This window comes from Rhipicephalus sanguineus, chromosome 5 (genome assembly GCF_013339695.2).
Source record: "Rhipicephalus sanguineus isolate Rsan-2018 chromosome 5, BIME_Rsan_1.4, whole genome shotgun sequence".
Lineage (NCBI taxonomy): Eukaryota > Metazoa > Arthropoda > Arachnida > Ixodida > Ixodidae > Rhipicephalus > Rhipicephalus sanguineus.
In genome coordinates, this window is record NC_051180.1 from 170,950,973 (window position 1) to 170,976,540 (window position 25,568).

General features: G+C 46.2%; 1 protein-coding gene across 1 annotated transcript; it reads right to left on the minus strand.

The window, feature by feature from the left end:
• Positions 1–1,437: 1,437 nt before the first annotated feature.
• On the minus strand, positions 1,438–12,500 carry LOC119394440 (uncharacterized). Its single transcript, XM_037661748.2, has 3 exons — positions 12,429–12,500; positions 5,045–5,219; positions 1,438–2,057 (listed from the first exon to the last, which is right to left on the minus strand). The coding sequence occupies exons 1-3, from the start codon at positions 12,431–12,433 to the stop codon at positions 1,632–1,634; spliced, it is 606 nt and encodes a 201-aa protein (XP_037517676.1). The 5' UTR covers positions 12,434–12,500; the 3' UTR covers positions 1,438–1,631.
• Between the last annotated feature and the right edge of the window lie 13,068 nt (positions 12,501–25,568).

Here is a 25,568-nt window from a genome sequence, read left to right on the forward strand (position 1 = left end):
GCGGTAACGTGGTTCCGAAGTGGATAACCAGCCGCCTGGTACCGCTTCATAAGCCTACCATGCCTTCCTTGAAGACTATTTATTTCAAAACGAGGTATTGCCCTGGAAAATTGAATAGGGGAAGGGGTGGAGCGTACAATCACTGCTATACATGAATGGCACCTCGAAAACTACAAAATCTACGCAGACGTCATGGCTGGACTTCAATGTGACGGACGTTCAGTCCGCAGCGTTATTGATCAGGTTACTTACATTTGAGATCAAATGATGTTTAAGCGATCACATTTCTCTCTCTTGCTTTATGTAAAAAGAGCATATGATAATGTTGTTCTTTATGTCATACTTGAAGGCTTGAAAATCAGTGGACCTAGGCAGTCAACCTTGCTTGTTCGTGGCTTCTTTTCAGTGGAAGGATCACACGTTTCGCACTAGATGGCTGATCGATGCCAGAGGTAACGAGCGGTAGTGTTTCAGTCATTACGTGCTGTGCAGGTCATTTGTAGCCGTAACCCTCCCTCTTGCGCGAAGCATAGCTCCTTCGACTGGAGGCCCATGAAGTCTTCGTTGTTAAATGTAAACCATGCGCCTCACACTTTGAAGACATGTTTACTACCAAATGGTCTACGCTCCACGCGTTTTTATTTGCAAAACCTGAACCTGCTGAGGGTCATATTAAGTAGTTATATGCTTGAATGCCGCGCACACCTGCCAGGTATCTCTCAAGGCTGGGATCACTGAAGCGGTGGTGTTACGTATAAAATAAAGGTCCAAAACAGCACTTTAACCCTTTGAGACGCTTTGTATGCAATTGTGTACACCAGTTATTTTTGCTATTTCTATCGACCAGGGGCTTAGAAAGAGCTTGATCCATTGGGCTTTGAATAAATTGAACCTCTTGCATAATAATTTTTCTTTTAACTTCATTCTGCAGTGTACTGTTGCATATGGTCACTTTGCTGAAGGCACTACCATGTTTGACGAGTCGTTCGACGTGGCGCTTCCCGCGACCCACGTCACAAGTATAATTTTTTTTGTTCAACATGGACTTGACCGAAAAGGAACTCGGACGATATGTCTATCCTGAGAGTTCATTCTATTTATGCAAAAACAGAGCATAAATGGCTTCAGAATAAATATAAGTTTAATTACAAGGCAATTAGGAATGATTACTATAACAAAGATAAATGAACGTATTATCACAATATTTGTGTCGCAATATAATATCGAATGCCTTGAAATACCGCTACCAACTTGAAGCATTTACAGACAGTTCTTCATAGGTGGCGTCTGAGAGGGTTAAATAGGATGCCTTTACCTTCTATAATATTTAGATGTTTTATGGAGGCTGCGCACTTACCTTGTGCATGGTATCATTCTAAACATGCGAAAAAAAAGTCGCGTAACAGGCCACTCTATGGCAAGGAAAAGACATTGAATGTATCCTATATCCAATAAACAATTTTATTTTCTTACAGTACTGCCGACAAGCGATTATGATTCCGCGCTCTGACCACATATTGCATATATCGAATAAGTCTGCAAAATCGAATGTTCCAACGAACATCTTTTTTTGAGTGCCATGCACGTCCCCACCAAGCAGTAAACAACATCGTTGATTTCCTCCGATAGTTTCATAGAACGTCATCGCTGACTTTGACGTCATCAGCCGCGCTTCCCAAGACATCGCGCTCGACCACCTCCGTGACGGTGTCTTGGACTGGCTGCACGGTTGTGCTCGCGCTACCGTCGATGACAGTGTCCGTGATCAGAGCTTGTGTGTCGTCCCCAGAATGAACAGAGACAGCAGGTACTTCGTTTTCAGTTGCCGTCTCTTCACTGACGGTCCCTGGGGCTTCGTCATGATGTACTGGCCGGACCACTTCTTTCTCTAATACCTTGTCCACAATCTTTCCAGTGGCGGCTTCTGTTGGCTCTTGTGAGACAGGAGGGAATGTTGGTAGCTGCGGCACACATCCGGCCCGGGAGGCATAATCGCAGGTCTTGTTGACGTCGTTGAAGTGCAGCGTTCCCGGACACGTCATAAGCACAGGAATTCCCTGGGTGAAGCGGAGAAATAGGAATTCATTACGATGTGCCAGTGATACCGCGTCATTAAATACAATTGATAAATCTTCCCCTGTAACTTACGAACTATAGTTGCACATTGAATCGCGTGAGTTGGAGTTTTTAACGTCGCTCTAAATACGTTCGCCAGACTGCTCTTGAGGTTCAAGTAATGTGAAATAGCGGGAACCTGCTTCACGCTGTCTGACTGCGTCAGTGATCGTTAGCTGTAGGTGCCATGGAATAATGCTGGATCCGTCGGTGAGACTCTTGTCAGATTATTCGACTTACTGAAGCTCACGGAAGGCACAGCGTACCCAAGAAAGCACTGTACACACTTTATGGGGGTTTCTCGGAGTCTGTAAATCAACACAAAACGAAGAAAAAAGGAGCTTGTTTATTGGACAAAAAGAAAGTAGCGTCACTTATATACACTGAGGGACCTGGCACAGGGCCTGCGCATTGCACGTGACTGAGCACTCAAAAATTCAATCTCTTTCCAAGATAATGTCTGTGAAGCTAGGCTGACACACGATTCTGCGCGTTCCAAAATAGATTTTGCTTCAACCACGAGCCTCGCCGATTGATAATGGTGGCGGGATATGACTGTGCACTGCTCAAATTCCAGAGTGCAGAAACACCTTGGGCAGTGAGTTGCGTGATCACCGTTGTTTCCGTTCTTGACATTATTTCTCTGTTCTCTTAGACGCTCGTTAAGGGAGCGCCTACTTTGCCCTATATATATTTTTGCACATGAAAGCGGAATGTTGTACACAACACCCTTCTGGAACTGAACGAATTTAACTCTGTCGTTCGCTTCTTCGCAGACGAGAGGTGCACTGGAACAAGGCTCTGTGAATCTGCACAGTCTAGATACTTTTTGCGGAGGCGAAAATACTACCTCCACACCCGCTTTCTGAGCAGCTTTCTTAAGATTGTGTATGCGATGAATGTATGGTATAATCGCTACTTTTGTGTTCCTGTTTGACTTACCGCTGTTCTGTTCACAAAAAAATTGCTTACCTAATCTTTTCACGAGCACCTCGGACAAGTGCACTGACAAGCTACTTAAGAGCTTTTCGCTTAGCGGGCATTCTATTACGAGCAAGGCATCCGTACGGTTCCCGAAACGTCACTTTACTGTTACCTTTATCAGTGGCCTGCTTTGCGTTTTACAATTCCCAGAAGAGAGTGAGTTAGTAGCAACATTTTTGACACTCAGTAATAGCAAAGCCGCTGACGCAGGCAATATTCAAATGAAACCTGTTAAATATGTTAGTGATATACTAGCACCCTGCCTTACCTACATTTTTAACATATGTCTGTCCACAGGACATTTCCCGCGACACATGCAGATAGCAAAGGTGACAGTTATCTATAAAAAGGGTTCCAGAAATGACATGTCCAACTACCGTCCTATATATCGATTCTACCTGTGTTCTCGAAGGGTTTGGAGAAAATAATTTTGAAACGCCTGACTTCTTTTCTGACAAGTTCAGCTTGATCAGTTCAGCACAGTATGGCTTCCGAAAAAATAAATCTACCGAGCTCGCGCTACTGGCACAAAAGAAATAGATTCTAGAAAATTTTGAATCCAGAAATATGATACTCGGTCTTTTTCTGGACTTCGCAAAGGCCTTCGACCTCATTATTCATGAAATTCTCCTACAAAAGTTGAACCATTATGGTGTCAGAGGTGTTGCGCACAAACTAATAGCGTCTTACTTGCAACACCGCACTCAATTCGTCGTAATTGAAGGCAAACACTCCGCAAGAAAATCCATAAAAACAGGCGTCCCGCAAGGAAGCATCCAACTTTATGTTAATGAGATAGTCCGTATTGATGAATTAGCCCATTACATTATATACGCTGGTGATACGAGTTTGTTTTTTTCAAGCAAATGTAGCAGCGATGTAGGTAGTCGAGCGAATAACGCACTGTCTAAAATTAATCCATGGGCCCATGTAAACTTCCTAAAACTAAACATAAAAAACAAAACCTGTTTTGTTTCACCCCCGCCACGCACAAGTTCGGTTTCCGATCATTTCGTTAATAACTCACAAATTGAAGTTGTCAAAAGTTTTAAATCATTAGGCGTGTATTTTTCACAAAACATGACATGGGATGATCATGTGAACCATATTATTACTAAACTATCTCGGATAATCAGCGTTATGCGCCGCCATTGCTACTACTTTCCGATTTCTGTCAACATGCTCATATATAACTCGTTATTTTCTTCTTTATTGAATTACGTCTTTCTTGTATGGTCCACAACGACAACTGTAAACATAAGCAAACTTACCGTCTTGCAAAAGAAAGCTTTGCGTCTAGCCTGTAAAGTACCATATCGCTCCCACACAGCAGAATTATTTTAAAAATATGGCATCATTCAGGTTTCATGAATACATGATTACAAACTAAGTCGTCTCTATAAGTTAGGATTATTGAAAAATAATGATACAATTGCAAGAATAGCAAGCTTAGACAAAAATTTTCTTACTTATAATGTACGTCAACCTGAAGTGTGGTACATATCGAAATGTAGAACAAATTACGGAAATGAAATGTTAAAGTTTCAATTCCCTACATTTCTTAATGAACGCAAGACATACACAATTAATGAACATAACATTGACATATCCAGGATATCACCAAAACAACTGCGATTAGTGCTTGTATAATGTGATGTGGCGACTACCTTTTTTTATGCCTGCATTGTAATAATTTATTTTGTTTTTGTTTTTTAAAGCACATTGTGAAACATACTTTTATTTAATTGGGTTGTAGTTAGCCGCATGTCGTCTGTGCTACCCTGTGTACTAGGGCGTCAGAGCTACTCAAGCTGTTCTCACAGCTTTTACCTGCCCTGCTCGTAACGTGTTCTTGTTGCGGAATAAAGTTCAGTTCAGTTCAATTCAATAAACGTAAAGCACACGAGTGCTTGCATTATTGTTTTCTCCAAGACTAATATTGTACCTGTTGGCACATGAAGAATGTAGAACAGTTGAGCGGGTTGGCAATCAGAGTGGCGTTGGCGTTCCAGTCATCCACAGGCGGGCATGCAAGGATCGCCAGTGCGCTGGACATCGACACCAGGGACAGGGCCACCAAGGCAACCGACGAGAGCACGGCACCGCGCTGTGTCAACATGCTGTTTAGCAGCAAAAAGAAAACGTACCTGGTTTGATTTGTTTGTTATGTCGAAGGCGAAATCAATATTCCGCCACTATGCCACATAAGTTCCCTAGTGTTAATGCAGGCCATGTTATTGGGCTACATCGAAAACCTGCCTAATATTTCACCTATATTTTCAGTCACTTGTGTTAAAACTATCATTTGAATCATGTTTCTAAAAAAAAACTTACTATATCTTGTTTATTGTAAATTATTTGGTTTTATTTGCCTTTATTTTTCGAATACAAACAGTAGATCGTCTGGTGTAAATTTGGCTATAATGATATAACCTTGTTTCTCTGCTCAGATTGCTTAAAGAAGACTGAACTACATGTTGCGATTTCAACTGAAAACTATTGTGTACACTAAGTAGCATTGTAATTTTAGATGTGAGGCATCTTATGGCGGAGTTCAATGCGGTGGTGGTGGCGTGCGGCGTGACCACACTTACTGCGCATGCGCAATGCCTCCCCCACACCTCCTCTCCCCATTTCCCCTCTCCTCTCCCCCTCCACCATTCATCTCCACTTTCCCTATCCACTCCCCCTTTCCCCAACCCTTCTCCACATTCCCTCTGCACTCCCCATCCCCCCTCCCCTCCTGACTTTCACTCTCCACTCTCCCCTCCCCCCTCTGAAACTCGGGCTCGACATGCCGAAACGCTGCTTCGCATCGCCTCATGGTTCCCTTTAGCGGGAAATGGTGTGAGTTTTTTCAAGTTGTTCTTGCTTCCGGATATTCAATTTCTCCTTAGCAAACCTGCAGATTTACGCCGTTTTTGGACAGTTCCCTAGAAAGTACTGCACGTTTCTGCCCGCTGCCTCCGATCGAAGCAACGTAATACAAAGTATCTTGGTTTACGCAATATGAAAAACGCATGCGTCCAACTATGTTCATAATGTGTTCATTGTCACCTCCTTCAATCTATTCCTCTAAATGGAAGTTTCACCTTCTGAAACCAGTACGATATATGTGGTTTGATTGCCTATAGTGCTTTTATAAATGCCATGCTTTGTATTGTTATCGGTGTTGATTTTTGTTATGAGTGCGTGGTTATCTAGGAGAAATTATTCCTGGTTTCGTGCTATGTGCCACGCGCAGCCTTTCAAGACCAATGTGTTTTGACTAGCGTGTAATTTGTATAGCACTAATATTCGGAAATAAGGTGTGTGTGTGTGTGTGTGTGTGTGTGTGTGTGTGCATGTATGTATGTATGTATGTATGTATGTATGTATGTATGTATGTATGTATGTATGTATGTATGTATGTATGTATGTATGTATGCATGTATGTATGTATGTATGCGTGTATGTATGTATGTATGTATGTATGTATGTATGTATGTATGTATGTATGTATGAATTCTGTTAATCCTCATTAATTACGGCCGCATGATGACTCACAGTTCATACAGTGTACGCTACAATTTGAAATGTAGACGACAAATATGTTAAGCAGCGGTTAATTTTAACTAGTTAGAATATTCATACTATATTTACTTCGTAGACTGCAATGCCGCCGGCTTGGATGAATTTATTATGCTATACTGAATATCTTGCGTATAGGTTCATTGGGACCGCCCGAATAAAACTGGATCGCGGTTCTACGATAAAGCCTTCATTGATTCCATGTGACTATAGCTGATTCTTTCGATCCTTCGTATAGAGTAAATAAGCGCAATAAACAAACTGTTGGCACTACATCGTAGCCGGGGTTCTTAATCGATAGCCAGATACAGTAGCTCGAGTTCAGTTGAAACGCCAGTGTGCAGACCAAGATGGATATGTTAACATCTGCCGCCGACGCGCTACTACGGGCACCACAGTGAACGCTACAGGCTAATGGCGAGCAATTCTCAGGGAAGGAAGTGTTGCGGGGTTGTGCCTCTGGACACATTTGCTCAGAGCTTAAGATAATAAACGCCATGGACAATCACCGAGGCGATCGCTATGATTCGTTGAAAAATACAGTCATGCATAAGTCTTACGGCATGAAGGTTCTTTTTTAAACAATAAGTAGTCATAAACGCAGGCCCTGTTAAAAATTTCAATGGCTTAAATAACTAAACCTGACGCGGACGCTTAATTCTTCAGCAACTTTTTCTAGATCACTGATTATGTTAAAAGAACCATGTAGTAAAATAAAAACTGGATTGTAGGCGCGGTGCCGTTTGGAACTCCACCGGGCATTTAGCAATAGTGACAGTGGTGTGTAGCCACATCCCTGCATGCACTTCAGAAGAAATTGAGGGGTTCAAGTTAATTTACACACACACACACACACACACACACACACACACACACACACACACACACACACACACACACACACACACACACACACACACACACACACACACACACACACACACACACACACACACACACACACACACACACACACACACACGCACGCACACACGCACACGCACACACACACACACATACACATACACACACACACCCACACACACACACACACATATTATATATATATATATATATAAGTATATGCGCCTTTAAAAACAACTGTTTATTTTGTCTACGTTTCGACGGGAGCCCCGTCTTCTTCAAGACATAACAATATTTACAGCGTGTGTGTGTCCTCTTATAGCATGTTGAGAGTGGAGGGGAAAGGACAGAAAGGAAGGAAAATAGGAACGTAACAAGTAACCGAGAAAAAGGGGGGGGGGGAACCACGACAACAACAACAATAACAGCAATACAAAAAAATAAAAAAGAAAAGTCAGGAAGGTCAGTAAGAAGGGTTTTGCTTGACGCGGACATTGTGTTCGTTTAGGTAGCGACAACAATAGAGCCTCTGCGCACCCACCTTCCCCCAAAGAGCAATGTAATGACCCCGCGCATCTAGTATGGCCCCTTCCGGTGTAGAGCCACGGGTGGCGTTTTTGACGTCCTTCTTCGTGGTTTACCGCGTTAAAGTAATTGGTGGGGTGGAGAGTGAGGGCTTTCAGCGTATGCTTTTCCTTGTCGGCCTGGGTGTAAGACCCGAAGTGGCCGGTAGTGTTGCCGCGTCGTCAATATTTATTAAGCGCATCGGCTCTTTTTAGAAGAGGAAAAGATGTAGAAAAAGATAAGGGTTGTAAAGGAAAAAGACGGACTAAAAGCTTGGTCGTGTAATGACAGTTTAAGTGCAGTGCTGTACGATGTACACTACACTGTACGACGTCCGGGACCACTTATCTATGCATGCCGGCTGTGATTGAAGTGGCAGATGAATCCTGGTTAGTGAGACGCATATGCTCGCACTGGGCGGCAAGGGGCCGGGGTCTGATTAGAGAATGGCGTTTGCGCTTTTTAATGATCGTAATGCGGAGAGGGTTCCCGGGTGTTCATTTATTCCACTTTTTATCGTGTTGAATTGGTATATAAAGTATGATTCTGCTTGTTCGAAAATTGTTTTCCAAGAGTGTAAACCTGATACCCTCGAAACTGTGATGTTTCAATGCGACATGTTTAGAAAGTGGAAGGCCAGGTAGGGAACGTACATGTGACCGATCGTTGTTGAACCTAATTCTAAAAGGCGTATCTGTCTGGCCTACGTATTGCATGTTACATACTCCACATTCCAAAAGGTATATGACGTTGCATGAGTCGCAGTCGAGTGCACCACTTATTTTGTGCTTAAAATTTGAGTGTGTGCTTTCCGCCACGGTTGTTGTCTGCATGTGTTTGCATACTTTGCATCTTCCTTTTCCGCATGGGCGACACCCGATTTGGGGCTTTGTACCTATCTTTGAATTTATTAAATGATCCCTGATACTTCTTGGCCACCTGTATACCACACCCGGAGGGGAAGTGAAAATTTTGGATAGTCGCTTGCTCTGTTCCAATATGTTAAAGTGTTTTTCTTAAGATCTTATTAATGTTGGGTGGGTTGTTTGTGGAAGTTAATACAAGATTTTTCTTGCGCTGCTGATCGGTATCCTTTTGTTGGTGTAGTAAAGTCTGGCGGTCCAGATTTGCCGCTTTTTTGATCGCGTCATCAATGATAGCTGGTGGGTATTCTTCATGGAGGAGTACCTCGCGCATACGTGCGGTGTTGTTTTGGAAATCCTCAGAGCGAGAGCAGATCCTTTTGAATCTGTGTGCTTGGGAATAGGGAATACTGGTCTTGCAGTGGCGCGGGTGGCAGCTTTTGAAGTGTAGGTACCGTTGCCTGTCCGTAGGTTTTCTGTATCGCCCTTGCGGAAAAGGAAGATGCAAAGTATGCAAACACATGCAGACAACAACCGTGGCGGAAGGCACACACTCAAATTTTAAGCACAAAATAAGTGGTGCACTCGACTGCGACTCAAACAACGACATATACCTTTTGGAATGTGGGGTATGTAACATGCAATACGTAGGCCAGACAGACACGCCTTTTAGAATTAGGTTCAACAACCATCGGTCACATGTAGGTTCCCTGCCTGGCCTTCCACTTTCTAAACATGTCGCATTGAAAGATCACTGTTTCGAGGGTATCAAGGTTACACTCTTGGAAAAAAATTTTCGAACAACCAGAGAAAGGGAGCAACGTGAATCATACTTTATATACAAATTCGACACGATAAAAGGTGGAATAAATGAACACCCGGGAACCCTCTCCGCATTACGATCATTAAAAAGCGCAACCGCCATTCTCTAATCAGTTCCCGGCCCCTTGCCGCCCAGTGCGAGCATAATGTTTGAATGATAGCGCTCCTCGGTGCAGCCTTGAGCTTATGCATCTCATTAACCAGGATTCATCTGCCACTTCAATCACAGCCGGCATGCACAGATAAGTGGTCCCGGACGTCGTACAGTGTAGTGTACATCGTACAGCACTGCACTTAAACTGTCATTACACGAACAAGCTTTTAGTCCGTCTTTTTCCTTTACAACCCTTACCTTTTTCTACACCTTTTCCTCTTCCAAAAAGAGCCTATGCGCTTAATAAATATTGACGACGCGGCAACACTACCGGCCACTTCGGGTCTTACACCCAGGCCGACACGGAAAAGTATACGCTGAAAGCCCTCACTCTCCACCCCACCAATTACTTTAACGCGGTAAACGACGAAGAAGGACGTCAAAAACGCCACCCGTGGCCCCACACCGGAAGGGGCCATACTAGATGTGCGGGGTCACTACATTGCTCTTTGGGGGAAGGTGGGTGCGCAGAGGCTCTATTGTTGTCGCTACCTAAACGAACACAATGTCCGCGTCAAGCAAAACCCTTCTTTCTGACCTTCCTGACTTTTATTTTTTGATTTCTTTGTATTGCTGTTACTGTTGTTGTTGTTGTCATGGTCCCCCCCCCTTTTTCTCCGTTACTTGTTACGTTCCTATTTTCCTTCCTTTCTGTCCTTTCCCCTCCACTCTGAACATGCTATAAGAGGACACACACACGCTGTAAATATTGTTATGTCTTGAAGAAGACGGGGCTCCCGTCGAGACGTAGACAAAATAAACAGTTGTTTTTATGAAGGCGCATATACTTTTATACTTATAACCTTGCGGCAACCGAAGTTACACTTCCGTATTTAAGGCTTATATATATATACCGGCTGTCCCAGCTATCTTTAGCCAAGGGTTAAAAAATACAATATTAGAGGCAGGCGAGTAAAATCAGTTGCCAATTGCTGAGAGCCACCTTGCGCGCTACAGACAATTTTTTGTTTTGTAATTAACTAATTTGTTAATTAGGACGATTTAACTCATTTGCTAAATATTGACTTTAGGCAAGAAATCCTGCTTGCAAAGTTCGAGAGCGTCCTCGAAAACCCCAACTGCATTACTTGCGATAAAGAAAGTCTCACGTATACCATTTTTTCCAAGCTGCAAAGAAAGCCCGCGAAATACAAAAAGAACCACGTGACTAGCGCGCTCGCGCGCCGCGAGGATGCTGCCCTCAGCCGTGGTTTGAGCGAACGAAATCAGCTGCGGCCGCGACTCGGCGTCTCCGTTGCAGCGGTAGGCCGATAAGTTAAAGGTGGTTTCGGCCCGCGCTCGCTACAACTTGCACTGTCACGCGCGCAGCTGGCTGGCAACGGGCCAAGAAACCACCGCCCACTTATAGGCCTACCGCTGCAACGGAGCCGGCGAGTCTCGGCCGCAGGTGATTTGGTTCGCTCAAACCTCGGCTGAGGGCAGCATTCTCGCGGCGCGCGAGCGCGCTAGTCACGTGGTTCTTTTTGTATTTCGCGGGCTTCCTTTGCAGCTTGGAAAAATGGTATACGTGAGAGTTTCTTTATCGCAAATAATGCAGTTGGGGTTTTTGAGGACGCTCTCGAACTTTGCAAGCAGGATTTCTTGCCTAAAGTCAATATTTAGCAAATTAGTTAAATCGTCCTAATTAACAAATTAGTTAATTACAAAACAAAAAATTGTCTGTAGCGCGCAAGGTGGCTCTCAGCAATTTGCAACTGATTTTACTCGCCTGCCTCTAATATTGTATTTTTTAACCCTTGGCTAAAGATAGCTGGGACACCCGGTATATATATATAGGCAAAGCATTCAGAGGAACTTTTTACGCGATGTGGGAAGAGGTAAATCGTCAGTGGGCAAAATTTGTACGGCGAGCAAGAAGAAACAAGAGGCGAACATGTTCACAAGGACGGACACTGATTAAAGTTATATATATCTAGCTCTATGTGAAACAGGTATGCCATAATAAGACAACTGTGGGCTAAGCGCAGGCGACCACTGATTAGGTTCCAGGACGAGAGCTACTTCACATTTCATTGAAACAGCGTGCTAAACGAACTTGTCCAACTTATCATCTCGTTTCAGACCCATGACATCCGTACCGGCAGGCATACTTGACCGGGACGGAGAAATATACTAAAATAGCATTTTTTTACGTTTATCCGTCAAGTCTGGTTATTGGGATCAGATATTCAAATCATTTATGCTTGAGCACGAGGCATTCATTTATGCTACAGTGTCAATAAGTGAACGGCCGTGTCTTCACTATAAAAAAACTGCGCGTTCGTACTCTGTGCCTGCAAATTTTCTGATAGTGTTGGGATTTCTGTGTCCGCTCGAACTCAAAGTACTTGTCTTGGGCAGATCACCACGCATACACTTTATCGCGCATGGCTTCAAGGGCAGCTAGGAACGCACTTACGTGCACACAAAAAAAGCATCTGCACTGTATGTATTGTTTCAGCACAGTTATAAGTAAGAACATCTATACTTACTTCATAGAGACGTTCCTGCGACGCGTATCCCGTGAGAAAATTTGGTGGCTTTTATGCAGTGCCGCAGACAGCGGTAGGCGCATTTTATTCGGCAAAGTGGTGAGGTCATTGCTGATAAACCCTTGCAATGTGCCTTGCGCCAGAGACCCAATAAAAGGCGTCGTGTGACAAGTCGGTCTCCCCAGATGCTGCAATCTGGAGTAATATAGATCCACTTGGTAGAAATGAGGTCCAAGAAGAAAGACTTTACTGCTATCACTTTGTTGATGTGAGTGGAGATAAACCCGATGCCGCCACGCCACGGATGAGGCATGCGCTCAATGTATGCTAAGGATCATTTACTTTAGAGCAGTGTTTGCCTTGACGGCTCGTCGGCAGGGTGGCAGGGCTCCAACATGTACGGGCACTCTGGTAGTATCGCCTTGGACGTAGTATCTTTACGACGAACGTCACGGTAAGAACGCAGAAATAGAAGTCATAAGTAGGTTCGAAGTTCAGGGTTGGAACAGTCCGTACACGTAACACGCAAGAACGGTTGCCTTGAAGGAAATGTATAGACGCGTCGTGCTCCCACACACCTGCAACATCGTACAAATCCTTTGTATGAAGCTTGATGACATGTCCCTTTTTTTTTTTTAGTAACTCCGGTTTGGCCTTTTCACGTCTGGCATCAATATAGGTGCACATGTACACTACTAAGAAACGTTCTGAGGCTCAACAAGTTGACTTAAGCGGGCAGCCAGTAGCCAATTTCTGTTCGCAAAAGTGTCCACTTAATTAGCAGCCTTGCAATCGCAGTATTTTTATTGTCAAATCACAGACTAAGAGAAACTACCTGGCAGTGGCGAGTAAACGGCGGCGGCAAATGTTTTACACAGGTTTGCATTCGCAGGTTGCTGATAATTATATTAGCAAGCGCTTACTTGCATACGTTCAGCAAGTTCGAACAGGTGTTATCCTAGTAGGTTTTAGAACTCAAATACTGAATTTGTGTAATTGTTTAGATGTAATGCAACGGTTGTATTGTTTGATTAGCTGTAACGGAACGGCCGTGTTGTTTAATGAGCTATAGTTCTTCGAAGTTATTATTTCAGTGCCAATCGAAGCAAGCTATTGTTTAGTACCCTGGTGTAACGATTATGGCTGATCAACATAAGGAACAAAGAAAGGTTAAACTACTTGTTAAAGGGACACTACAGGCAAATATTAGGCCGACTTTGATTGTTGAAATAGCAGTCCAGGAGCCTCGTAGTGCTACTTTTGTGCCAAGGAAGTCCTTATTTTAAAATCGAATCACGTTTTTTCTGGTCCGCAGCGAGTTAGCGCACTTTAAGCCACCCGCCTGAAAGCGGTCTTCCTCACGTCACTGTTGCCATGCCCAACGTTGCCCGCCTTTACTGCTGGGCGGCGTGCACCGGCGGCGTGCACCATTCGGGCATCCGGCAACATCACATGCATGCGGCATTTTGTCGAACTTTTTGTCAGAGTGACTTTCACGAGCGCGCAAAACACACGCGGCAGTACGCGATGCCGAAACTACCACTGAGACGCGACCGCGTGAGCGAAGCAGGGTGCCGGGCGAAACGAAGTTGGTGAAAACGGAACCTTTGAACCACGCGCACCGTTCCCCATGGTAACGCCAAAGAGGTTCTTTTTTTCCATCAATCCAACAGAAACGAACAAGCATCATTTAATTACGTCTCTTGATTCACGGAAGGTTCTTTTTTATTGCAGCTAGTTTGACTACGAGTGATTAACTTAGGCGGACTCTTTCACGTCATCGGGATCATTTCCAAAATGTCCCGCTCGTGGCGCTCTTCGTGTGATACGTTTAGCTTAATTTCTCGCTAAGTAGGGCACTGCTGTTGATATTATTGCTGTTTTAGACGTTGTCATACATTGAGCTTTCACTCTGACATAAATTGCTATTTGCCTTTAGTGTGCCTTTAAATATTCATCACAAAAGAGGGCGGCCGTGAAAACGCGAAAAATGTGGGAGAGAGCGAGGCCACACAAATGCAACGTTTGTGTTTTTTCGTTCTCTTCGCAATGCCCGTGGTTTAGTGCCTATCTTTCTTCGTGCACAATCTGGGCCCATGGCAGAGCAGCACCTGTGCGTTACGCACTGCTGACATTCTTGCGGGCCACAAGCCTGACCAAAACTTTGTAACCAGTGTAGTCTATGCATGTGTGTGGTGGGGGTATCAGTGTATATATCATAATGATCACCCAGCACCTAGAGTAGCATGCCAGGCGAATAGCCAGGCAAACATCTCCAGCTCTTCATTAAAACATTTCTCTCTATCTCTCCTTCGTGATGTCCACATAAGGAGTTCCTCAATGAAACTTCTGGTAGTCTAAGGACACTTACGAAATCTAAAAAGTGGCCATCTATTTGATTAGGAAAGTTCAAAGTTTTTTTTTTTATTATAGCCGCCAACATAATTCTGTGCCGACGTTGACGCCGGTTTGTTCATAGGGAGAGTCCATGAAAAAAGTTCGTTAATTATGGGGACACATGGGATGGACACCCGTGGGGTGGGCTGGCTCGTTTCCCGTTGCCTGTGTTAGGGGTGTTTAGCAAGAAAAAACGCTGGCCTGCGCGGAAACCGCAGCTCATGTCACAGCGAAAGCCGGAAGCGCGGCATTTTAGAGCCGGTTGTAAACTCACTGGGGCTAATAATGCAACTACACAAGCAAGGCACCCATTACGTTATAAATCGTTATTTTTGTTAAATTGGTAAGCACCCATTACGCCATTATTCTTCATTCTGCGGAGAAGCGAGGTACACTCTAAGAAAAAAACCGGCTGAAGGGGGAGTAAAGTCAGCTTTAGTCCTCAAATCGTGTCGTTAGTCCGCGAGAGGACCAACTGTCGCGAAGTGCGTGTCGTGTGCAAATTCGGAGGACTAGACATACCTCGGAAAAGACTAATGGGGGGACGAACGGTTGCATTTACTCCCGCGGGTAGAGGTTGAAGGGAAGACGTTTTTTCTGTGGCCTTTGTTTGCAGCAAGGCTCAGCATCGAACGAACGCGAAGCAGTGATCGTAGACCCACGAATGCCTTATTCAAAGGTCATGAGCTTAGCTCTCCGCCAGGTGCGCCCTATTGTTCCGAAGCCCTCCTTTCTACTCTGTCGCAGTGCGGGTTACAGGCGGCGACGACCTGAGGGGTAAGGAATTCGGCGAACGCATGTTCCAAATGTCCACTGCACAGATGACAAGAAGGCATCGGCGCGTCGGCCCGCTTACTGCTGCGATCAAGAAAATAACGCGAGAAAAGATTAATTTAATTTGTAGTGTGTTAATATTGTGTCATAAATTATGAGGACTTGAAACTTAGTTCACCAATAAGCTTCCCAATATTCACTGGCGGTGACGATCGTGTAAACCTGACGGACGTTTCAGCGCTTATGTTGGGTATCCTTCCGCGCCGCACTCTTTCTACTTCAGTATCGCTCGCCGGAGTGTCGAGTGCGGGTCGTGTTCGTCCCTTGTGATCTATCTTGCTCTTGTTTTGGGGTCAGCGAGTGCCGCTATTTACGCAGGCTATGAACGCAGCTGTGAAGAACATACCTCGCTGCATGTGCTGCAATTGTGGACGCGCATGCGCGTTTGTTTCTGTGTACCGGCTGTTTATTGGACCCAGCATCGTAACTTTCCTGCGGAAAAATGGACACCTCAGCCTACATGCAAGACTCCATCGCAGCTTCCTTTCTGCAAAGCTTCAGAGATGGACGCCGTCACATCGAGGTGTGATCAACAATTTCTGGATTTACTTGCTCTGCAAACAACATCCCTCTGCTAATTTTGAAGGTAAGTTTATTATTTTCATTGCATTGGTACCTTGTATTATATATAATATGAAGACTAAAAAAGCATTGTGCGTCGCATGTTTTTGAACATGCGACTGCGCAATTATTGGGGCTTACGTGATTAAGTCGTTCTCTTCTAGCTACTTTATTGTGTAACAAAATTTTCTTTTTTGTATTCCTTCCAGGTAGGACTCGCCCTAGTAATTCGGGAACAGGCCCTACACCAACTAAATGATGGCATTCGTTCTTTTTTGGCGTTTTCGTAAAAATAAAGATTGATGTTAATAGAATCGTGTTTCTCTTTCTTCCTTGAATACTTTATAGAACACCGTAGGTTATCTGCAACTTACACAATCAAGAAATCAAAACCGTTGGTAACCTGAATCACTGTGCGTGTGTGTGTGTTTGGTGTCATTCATCTGACTTGTGTTCCCGTGTCGTGGTTTGCCACTTCTCGCCAAGCTTTTACCTTGTTCATAGGATTCGAAGTGTTTTAAAGGATTGAAAGATCAGGGCACGCAACTAAGTATTCTCGCTAGGGCAAGTCTTGAAGCCGGTATACACAATTTCTCTCAAGTTCGGCAAAGTAAATTCGAATGATCAGCATTATTGCTTGCAAGCGCTCACTGAATGCATTAAGAGCAGTTAATACATGTAAGTTGGGTACCACTTCTAAAGCACTATTTAAGTGGCATGTTTCCGTGAAATGTCCATTCCTAAGAGCGCAGGAACTTCGCCACCATTGTTGCAATTGCGAAGCGCGATTTGCTCTCCCAAGGATCATTTCTGAGGATCCACCTCAGAAATGTTACTCCTTAAAGGAGTAACATTTGCTCCTTCAGGGACCATTTCCAAAAACCAACTGTTAGTCCTTACAGGAGTAACATTTGCTCCTTCAGGGACCATTTCCGAAAATCAACTGTTACTCCTTACAGGAGCAACCGTTAGTCCTTTGCAGTTAATCCTTCAAAGACTAACTGTTTATCCCCTTGCAGTTCATCCCCAAAAGGACTAAGGACTATAACGTGAGTGGTCACACTACGTCAGACCTTAAGTTTTTATTCAAACGTCATGTAGTTGGCGTGCCTGGTAAGCCCATGATGTGCACACAACTCCTCCATTTACAAAGACACGTCGATCCACCTCGTAACGCTCGACTTAAAGCTTAAAAAATGCAGCATGGAAATGCTGGCTGATTGCTTCGCATGAAACCGTTTCCCACAAGGCTGAATTTTTTTCTACGATCTCCTTTTAGAACGGGGAAGTTTCTGGCCGGCGAATGTCTTCGCCGCGTGGAACACCTGGACTTTCGTTTTTTTGCCCTGCCACACTAATCGTGTCATACTGACTGGAACGAACTTCGTGCCCTTTGAAAGCTGGAAGACTCGTAGAGTGACATATTTCCGAATTCCATCGCCGATAACCTCACTGCTGAAGAATCCGCCGGGTTTCTTCGACATATGCAACACCGCTGATTCCTTCAATGTATATCAGCCGAAGCTGGGTCACACGTCGGAAGTCCGCCAGTATATTTGAGTCACAGACCGTAACGCTTTTCTGCTGCAGAACGCCGTGTCATCAACGAGAAGGTCGAAAATGTGCTACGCAATGGCGTTATTCAAACATCTCGTAGTCCTTGGGAATCCGTCGTTCTAGTTCGCAGGAAGGACGGGTCTATTCGCTTTTGCGTCGACTACCGTCGAACAAATAAGGTGACCTGCAGAGACGTGTACCCCTTGCTGTGCATCGACGACGCCCTTGACAGCCTTCAAGGAGCAGAATTTTTCTCGTCCTTAGACTTATGTTCTGGCTACTGGCTGGTCCCGATAGCTGAAGCTGATCTTCAGAAAACTGAACTTATTGGCGCCTGACGGGCTGTATGAATTGAACGTGATGCCTTTTGGGCTTTGGAACGCACCTGGCCCGTTTGAACGACTCCCACAAAACAGCGCGTCGCCTCAAGTGGTGTGCGTGTTTATGGTACCTCGACGATATTGTGCCTTTCTCTCCTGATTTTCCTACGCACGTACATTGGCTCAGACATGTTTTGATGTGTTAAACCAACGCAATTGAACCTCAAATGCAAGTAAACCTCCAAAAGTGCAGCTTCGCTGTGCGCGAGCTGACAATATTAGGCCACATAGTGTCCAAGCGCGGTGTGTTACCTGAACCCGCGATACTTCGTGCAGTCGCCGAGTTTCCGAAGCCTGATACCATCAAAGAACTTCGAAGTTCTGTTGGACTACGCTCCTACTTCCAGTGTTGCGTTCGATGTTTCGCGTCGACCACGACGCAAGTGACCCAGCTACTACGTGGTGAAACAGACCTTTCCTCCTGGTCCCCTGACCGCGACGTCGCGTTTGCTGCGCTCCTTCGCGTTCTCACCTATCCTCCTATTCTTCGCAATTTCGACACAACAGCTACTAATTAAGTGCGTAGAGGCGTTAGCGGGGTCGGCCTTGGCGCTGTCCTCGCCCAACATAAGCCCGGCTACTCTGAATACTTCGTCGCCTATGCGAGTCGCACGCACACAAAAGCAGATGCCAATTTCAGCATCAATGAAAAGGAACGCTTAGCTCTAGCAGGGGCGCTTAGCGTGTTCCACCTTTATTTGTACGGTCGCCCGTACGTGGTAGCGGATCACCATGCGCTTTGTTGGCTCGTCACGTTGAAAATCCTTCTGGCCAACTAGCGCGCTGGGCACTCCCAATCCAGGAGTATGATATTCGCGCCCTCTACCACTGCGGACGCAAGCACTTGGCGCGTGCGCCCTGTCCCGTTCACCTCTATCTGCAGACTCGGCCAGCTGAACGAATTGCACAAACTCAGTCTCGTCTCTCGACGTTGACTCCATTCCTACTGCGCAATGCCGTGACACTTTGATTGCTTCTCTTTTCGACTATCTTTCAGGATAATCGATCATTCCTACATTCCGATCTCTCTGACGCCGAGCTGCTGATCTTGCCATTCGTGATCGGCTGCTATACCGAAGAAACTATGCTCTCGCAGGCCGCGGATGACTCTTGGTCCTTCCCTACGGATTTTGATCACACATATGTCCCTCCTTCCTGGACGATCCGCAATGTGAATTTGGCAGAAATTTTAAAACACTAGAACGTATTCACCATCGCTACTACTTGCGCGTAATCCTCATTTTGGTCCGAAAATTTGTTCAGTGCTGCACTGACTGTCAGCGTCCCAAGGCACCGCTTTTACGCGAGACTGGAGCCTTCCGACCGCTTCTGTGCCCTGCCGAACCCTTCGATTGCGTCGACATTGACCTCTACCGCCCACTTCCAATGATACTGGACGGCAATTGGTGGATCATAGCCGCTGTAGACAATCTGACACGCTACGCCGAAACTACTCCTCTACCAAGTGCCACAGCGCGGGACGTAATTTCTTTTGTCCTACGCCGCTTCATCCTTCGACATGGTGCACCTCGAGAACTCCTCAGTGACAGAGGTCGAGCCTTCCTCTCATAGGTTGTCGAAGCTCTGCTTTCCGAATGCGCTGTACCACTCACAAATTAACGAGCACACAAAATGATTTTACCACACCATGGGTGATGTGCTCCCGCTGTAAGTGACATGTGATCGTGAAAACTGGGACCGCGTTTTTTCATTCTTTACGTTCGCACACAACACGACACAGGCTTCACGGGATTCTCACATTTCTTCCTCCTGTATGGACATGAACCTTCTCCCACCATCGACAGTCTCCTTCCATACCGTCCTGATGCTTTCGAATGACCACCTGTGTCCGAAGCTGCCCGGTAAGTGAAAGTGTGCCGCCAACTCGCGCGCGCCTATACATTCCAAGAGCAACAGCGCCACAAGAAAAAAACGCCAGGCCTGCGCGGAAAGCGCAGAACAGTCACAGCGAAAGCTGGAAGAGTGGCACTTCTAGTACAATACACATGGGAGATGAACATCTTTATGTATGCATTTGTCCTTAGCCGGACAGCTAGAGTTCTTTCTATTTCACTTCTAATGAGCAGATGGCTCTTGCACGACACGAAAGGGTCGACACAACGGAAGGTTTTGGGGAAGTCAGCTGGTTGGAACTGAAATGCAACTACAGGCAAGTACGCCTTGTGTTGGTGTTGGAGGCCGTTGACTTGAATTTAAAGAAGACTGAGTTTGTCCTGCATTATATAACGAGATCCAAAAAAGAACGGCAGGAAATGGTAGATGGAGGCTTGCGATGAAAAAATCCGTAAACAGTTCCAGTCTTGAAGAAGACAAGTGCTCTTGTCAAAACACCGGCTAGAGCACACACCCGCTGTTTACGGATTGTTTCATGAAATAGCGAGGTGAGTAGGTTATGACGGTAGGGAAGACCAACGTACATTACGTGCCAACACAGATCAACCTGATCCGACATCTGACCACTTGGAGTGCTATATCCTACAATTACACTCCCCATAGGGTTGTAATTGGAAATATGAACAGGAAAGTTTACTTTCCTTGGGCATGTATGGCGGATCTCTTTCCTCCATCGTCAACACGGACTTGAATAGCGCATCAATGTTCGTTCCCTCCAGAGGTGGAGCTCTCTTTAAATGCACTTAGAGCTGCAAACGGCAGCAATAATCGGCTTGCTGCACTCTCAGCTTTAGTGAAGGGAAGTCAGAGAGGTGTGGTCGTTAGGTTCGTATGTCGGAAGGCATGTTACGCGAGGAAGATGGAGGAGACAATCCGTGACACAAAAGACCATTATATTGAGCGACAAACACATAGGACAAGTACAACGACACGGGCCCCTGCACGCGGTTCCAAACAAATAAAGCCATATGCGGTCTCACAATGGTCTCTGAAGGCGTCCAGTGCGTTGTGAAGTGACGCTCGTTGCGTCGTCGTGGTGTAGCCGCCGCTTGTGTGCGGCGGCCAACGTCCCGGCGCAGAAGGAAGCTGCAGGCTCAGGCGAAGCCGCAAGTAGCAGGCGGCCACAGCTCGCTGGGGTAGCCTGCGGCTCCGCGGCCTCGAGCACGCTCGCTGTTATGACGATGGCCGGCAGCAGGGCTCTCCCGGAACTAGTGCCCGGTCACGACATGGTCCGAGGACTTCAACGGCTCGTAAACGCGAGTCCGGCCTTCAGATCCTCGCGCGTGGTTGCGGGTCCGCAGTAGGCACTCTCGCCTCGTCTTGCAGGCGTTCCAGCCACCGATCGTCTGCGCGAGCCCTTCCATTTTAGCATACGTTGCGCGAGCTCCGAATCTGCTTTCTTTATCGTCTTCTTCTAGAAGGAAGCAGCGCTGTCGTCTGCTTCACTCGCGTTTTTGCAGAGGTACTTCTTCATACCACCCCCCCCCCTTAAGAATGTTGTTTCGTTTAACGGACTTGAGGACACCGGGAACACGTTGGTTCGCTGGTAGAGACCTCAACTAAAACACCGTAGCATATTATAGCAGTTCCGAGCACCGCACACTCGGCACAGAGGAAAACACCTATATCAGTTCCGATCACCTAACACTCGGCATATTTAAAAACACAAGCAAGCGTACACAGGACGATGAAATAGAAAACATGTAGAACAGTAGAAGAGTGTCATGATGTCTGCTTAGTGTCCTTCAGCACAGTATCGAAGAGCGAAAAAGAACTTAACTCTTTGTTTTTGCGCTCTGGTTCCCACACGCTACGTCTTCGTATACACATTTCTCATGGGTACGGCAACCAGCTCTTATAGCCTACGCCTACATTTTCAGGATCTATTATATACACAGCCTAGGAAGCCTATTTCGTCAGTCTTCGAAGTGATCACGTTTCTTTTTTCGACTGTAGAAGTCGCGTGGCCCGTATACAGTCGCATGTTTCTACCTGTGGTAGGCGGACTCTTTTGGTTCATTGATGGCTTCTCGATGACATTTGACTTGCAGGCGTCGGTCAGGAGTGAGAGAATCCGATGTGTTCACATAGCCAGTTGATTCCGTTTGTTGGAACGGAACAAATGATTGCTCGTTTGGTTTCTGTGACATCCGAGATAATGGTCCCAGATTATCGTTGGCGACTCTCTTAAATGGAGTATATTCCAGTGGTATTCGAACAACTCACAATGGGAACCGCTCTCTGACACGTGTGGCACCATTTAACAAATCGTTTAATGTCCGACTGGGCACCCGGCCAGTAGAATTCTTCTAGCACGCGGTCTCTGGTTAGTTTCATTCCTTGATGGGCCGAAAGGATCCCTTCGTGAGCCGTTTCTATCACAGAATGTCGGAGGCTCCTTGGTACCACAAGCTGCTCCACCTGTCTCTTGAACTGAAGAGTGAACTTGCGGTAAAGAATGCCCTTCTTCATAAAGAACAGTATGTCAGCGAACCTGGTCTTCACTTCTTTGTTAACAGCTTCAAAGGATTTCCGCAGGCTGCTGTCATCTTTTTGCCTGACCTTGAGGTCTTGGGGGCTAATATCCAAGTGGTTTCTGACTGGTACCGGTAGCAAATTCGGCTCTCGTGTTGCCTGTTGGTTTACTGCTGCAACTTTTGTATTGGCAACTGATCCACAGGCAGCTGATGTTGAGGTTTCTGCGGAAAAGGTTCATTGGTGAACGTCTGTAATGTTCCGCGTTGGATGACTCATGTAAGGCACAAAGATGTCTCTTCCAATCATTGTCAGGATTGGAGACATCACGAACGCCTTGCACATGTCCTAGGACAACATCTTAGAAGGGATTGTCCATGCAGATAGCTCGAGTCTTGCCTGTGAAAAATGGCGAAATGATCTCCGCATCTGTCTCAGGTGGCTTGAGCAATGTTCTGTCCAGAAGACAGACCGATATTGTGTTTCCTGTCAGTTTGCTGTCTGATACGAGGGACCCCTTCACAATAATGGAATCGCAGACCGTATCTCGCGGTACCGTAGCAGGATGACCTTCAAGCATACCCCCGGCTGTAGGCATAGATTTTTCGGTTAGTCTGGGCGTTTGCGCTCTCCTGCGTACCAAACTTCCGGAAACGCCGCGAAAAGCTCGTGATCCTGATTTAACGGCTTGCGGCAGACCTACATGCTGTAACGAGCACGAGACCCTGCCCGATAGCACTGGCCTGTTTGGGGCAGTCATCTGTCTGGCACCCAGTGCAGTGACACTTTCCACAGAAAGGTGGCTTTGTGCATGAACCCTTTGTGTTAGTCCAGCAATCAGCAGCGCTGTGACTGCGTTTACCACAAAGAATGCAACGTGGTCTTTCCTTTTCATCGTGCCGCTCAGACATTCCAGTTTGAGCTGGAGGCTTCTTAGGGTTGTCATCTTTTCCTTTACCATTGTTAACTACCCCTTGCGCCTCAAACTAATGGTCTGTGGCTTCTGCTAGTTTGTCAAGTCTTGACAATTCCTTTCTTTGTGGAAGCCAATTTCTCATTGCATTGCATAAGAAACTGTTCCGAGACAACCTTGTCTCGCAGAGCATCGTAGGTCCGGTCCGTCTTGGCCATTTGTTGCCAATGGTCGAAATAACCCAATAGACTTTCGGCAATCTGCGTGCCAATTTCTGAGTTATCGGGTTTCACTGATGAAAAAGTAGTACGGCACCCTTCCTCTGTGAATCTAAAACGTCGTAGTAGGGTCTTCTTCAAGTTACATAGTCCATCGCCTGCTCAGGGGCCATCATATCTACAATACTTCAGGCCTCTCCGGTCAAGCAAAGACTTGACGACAGGGCCCATTTGTCTTGTGGCCAGTCTTGACTAGTAGCGACGCGCTCAAGCCGCTGTGTATATGCGTCCAGCTCATCGCATCCATCGTTCACTGCTGGGATGAGCTTATGCGGACTTCGGTAGCTTTGCGTGGGGCTTACGGGCACACCCTCGTTAAGTTGCCCAGTAGCCGTGTTACCTACTGTCGCATCTAACTCACGCAACCTTAAATTCAATTCGAGGACTTCCTTCTCTGGCTTTAATCTAGTGATTGCATCTGCCTCGGCTTCTTTCGCTACATTTCGTTCAGCCAGACGAGCGTCGGGTACCTCTCTTTCGCGTGCGCGTTCTTGGTCTCACCAGTCGTTTAGTGCTGCGCCACTCAAACTCAGTTGTTTTCCAATTGCCGTCAGCTTAACTGCCTCGATCATCAACAGTCACACACACATATGCAATGTGATGCTCTTAGTGGTATAAGATTAGTTCTGTCTCGTGGACGCCAGATATATGGTAGTTAGGTTCGGCACGAAGGAAGGCGTGTGACGCGAGGAAGATGGAGGAGACAGTCTCTGACACAAAAGACCGTTATATTGAGCGGCAAAAACATGGGCCCGTGAGACACAAACAACACGGGCCCGTGCACGCGGTTCAAAACAAACAAAACAATATGAAGCCTCACAATGACCTCTGAAGACGTCCTGTGCCTTGTGAAGTGGGGCTCGTTGCGTGGTTGTGGTGTAGCCGTCGCTTGTGCGTGGCGGCCAGCGTCCCGGCGCAGAAGGAAGCAGCAGGCTCAGGCGAAGCCGCAAGTAGCAGGTGGCCGTAGCTCGTTGTGGTAGCCTGCGGCTCCTCGGCCTCGAGCACGCTCGCTGTCTCGACGATGGCCGGCAGCAGGGCTCTCCCGGAACTAGTGCCCGGTCACGCCATGGCGCGAGGACTTCAACGACTCGAAAACGGAAGCACGGCCTTCAGAACCTCGCGTGTAATTGCGGGTCCGCAGTAGGTGCTCCCGCCTCGTCTTGCCAGCGTTCCAACCACTGATCGTCTGCGCGAGCCTTTCCTTTCTCGCATTCGCTGCGCGAGCTTCAGATCAGCTTTCTTTATCGTCTTCTTGTAGAAGGAAGCAGCGCTGTCGTCTGCTTCACTCGCGTTTTTGCAGGTACTTCACGAGAGGATGACCTCGATGGGCTGAGGTCAGAAGCCAGTCCTGCAAGATCCGCTCTGCCACGAAGTTACGCGACGATGATCTCTGCGGTGTTGTGCACTGCCTGAATTGCTACAGTTTTGGCTGAACAGGCGTGACATACACATGCATAAGGAGACACAACTATGCACTGAGTTGGTTATTACGTGAGAAGACCTGGCTAAAGTGCATCAGGTATATCTATTCTTTCCTGAGTGTAAAACAATTAAAAGCCTAATGTTTTCTTTTTGTTAAATTAGCAATACTGGACGTACACACAAAACATGGCATTTGGGCACCAGTGTCTTCAAACGGGTAGGTGAAAAAAAGAAACTCATAAGGCTCCTTGTGAAATCGCCTCCGACGACTCGACGGCGAAGGTCATCCTTTTTTCTGCTGTATTGATCCTCCCAAGGCCCCTTCGAAAGGCTTCTGCACCTAACGTGGTTTGGCACTGCCTTCAGAATCGGACGCCCTGCAAACTGTCTGTACCTCATCTTTTTTTTC

Bases quoted from the DNA above. Each gene is read 5' to 3' on its own strand.
- LOC119394440 (XM_037661748.2), bottom strand. The intron at 2,058-5,044 runs GTACAATATTAG...CGCTTCACCCAG, and splicing joins CATTCTTCATGTGCCAACAG to GGAATTCCTGTGCTTATGAC.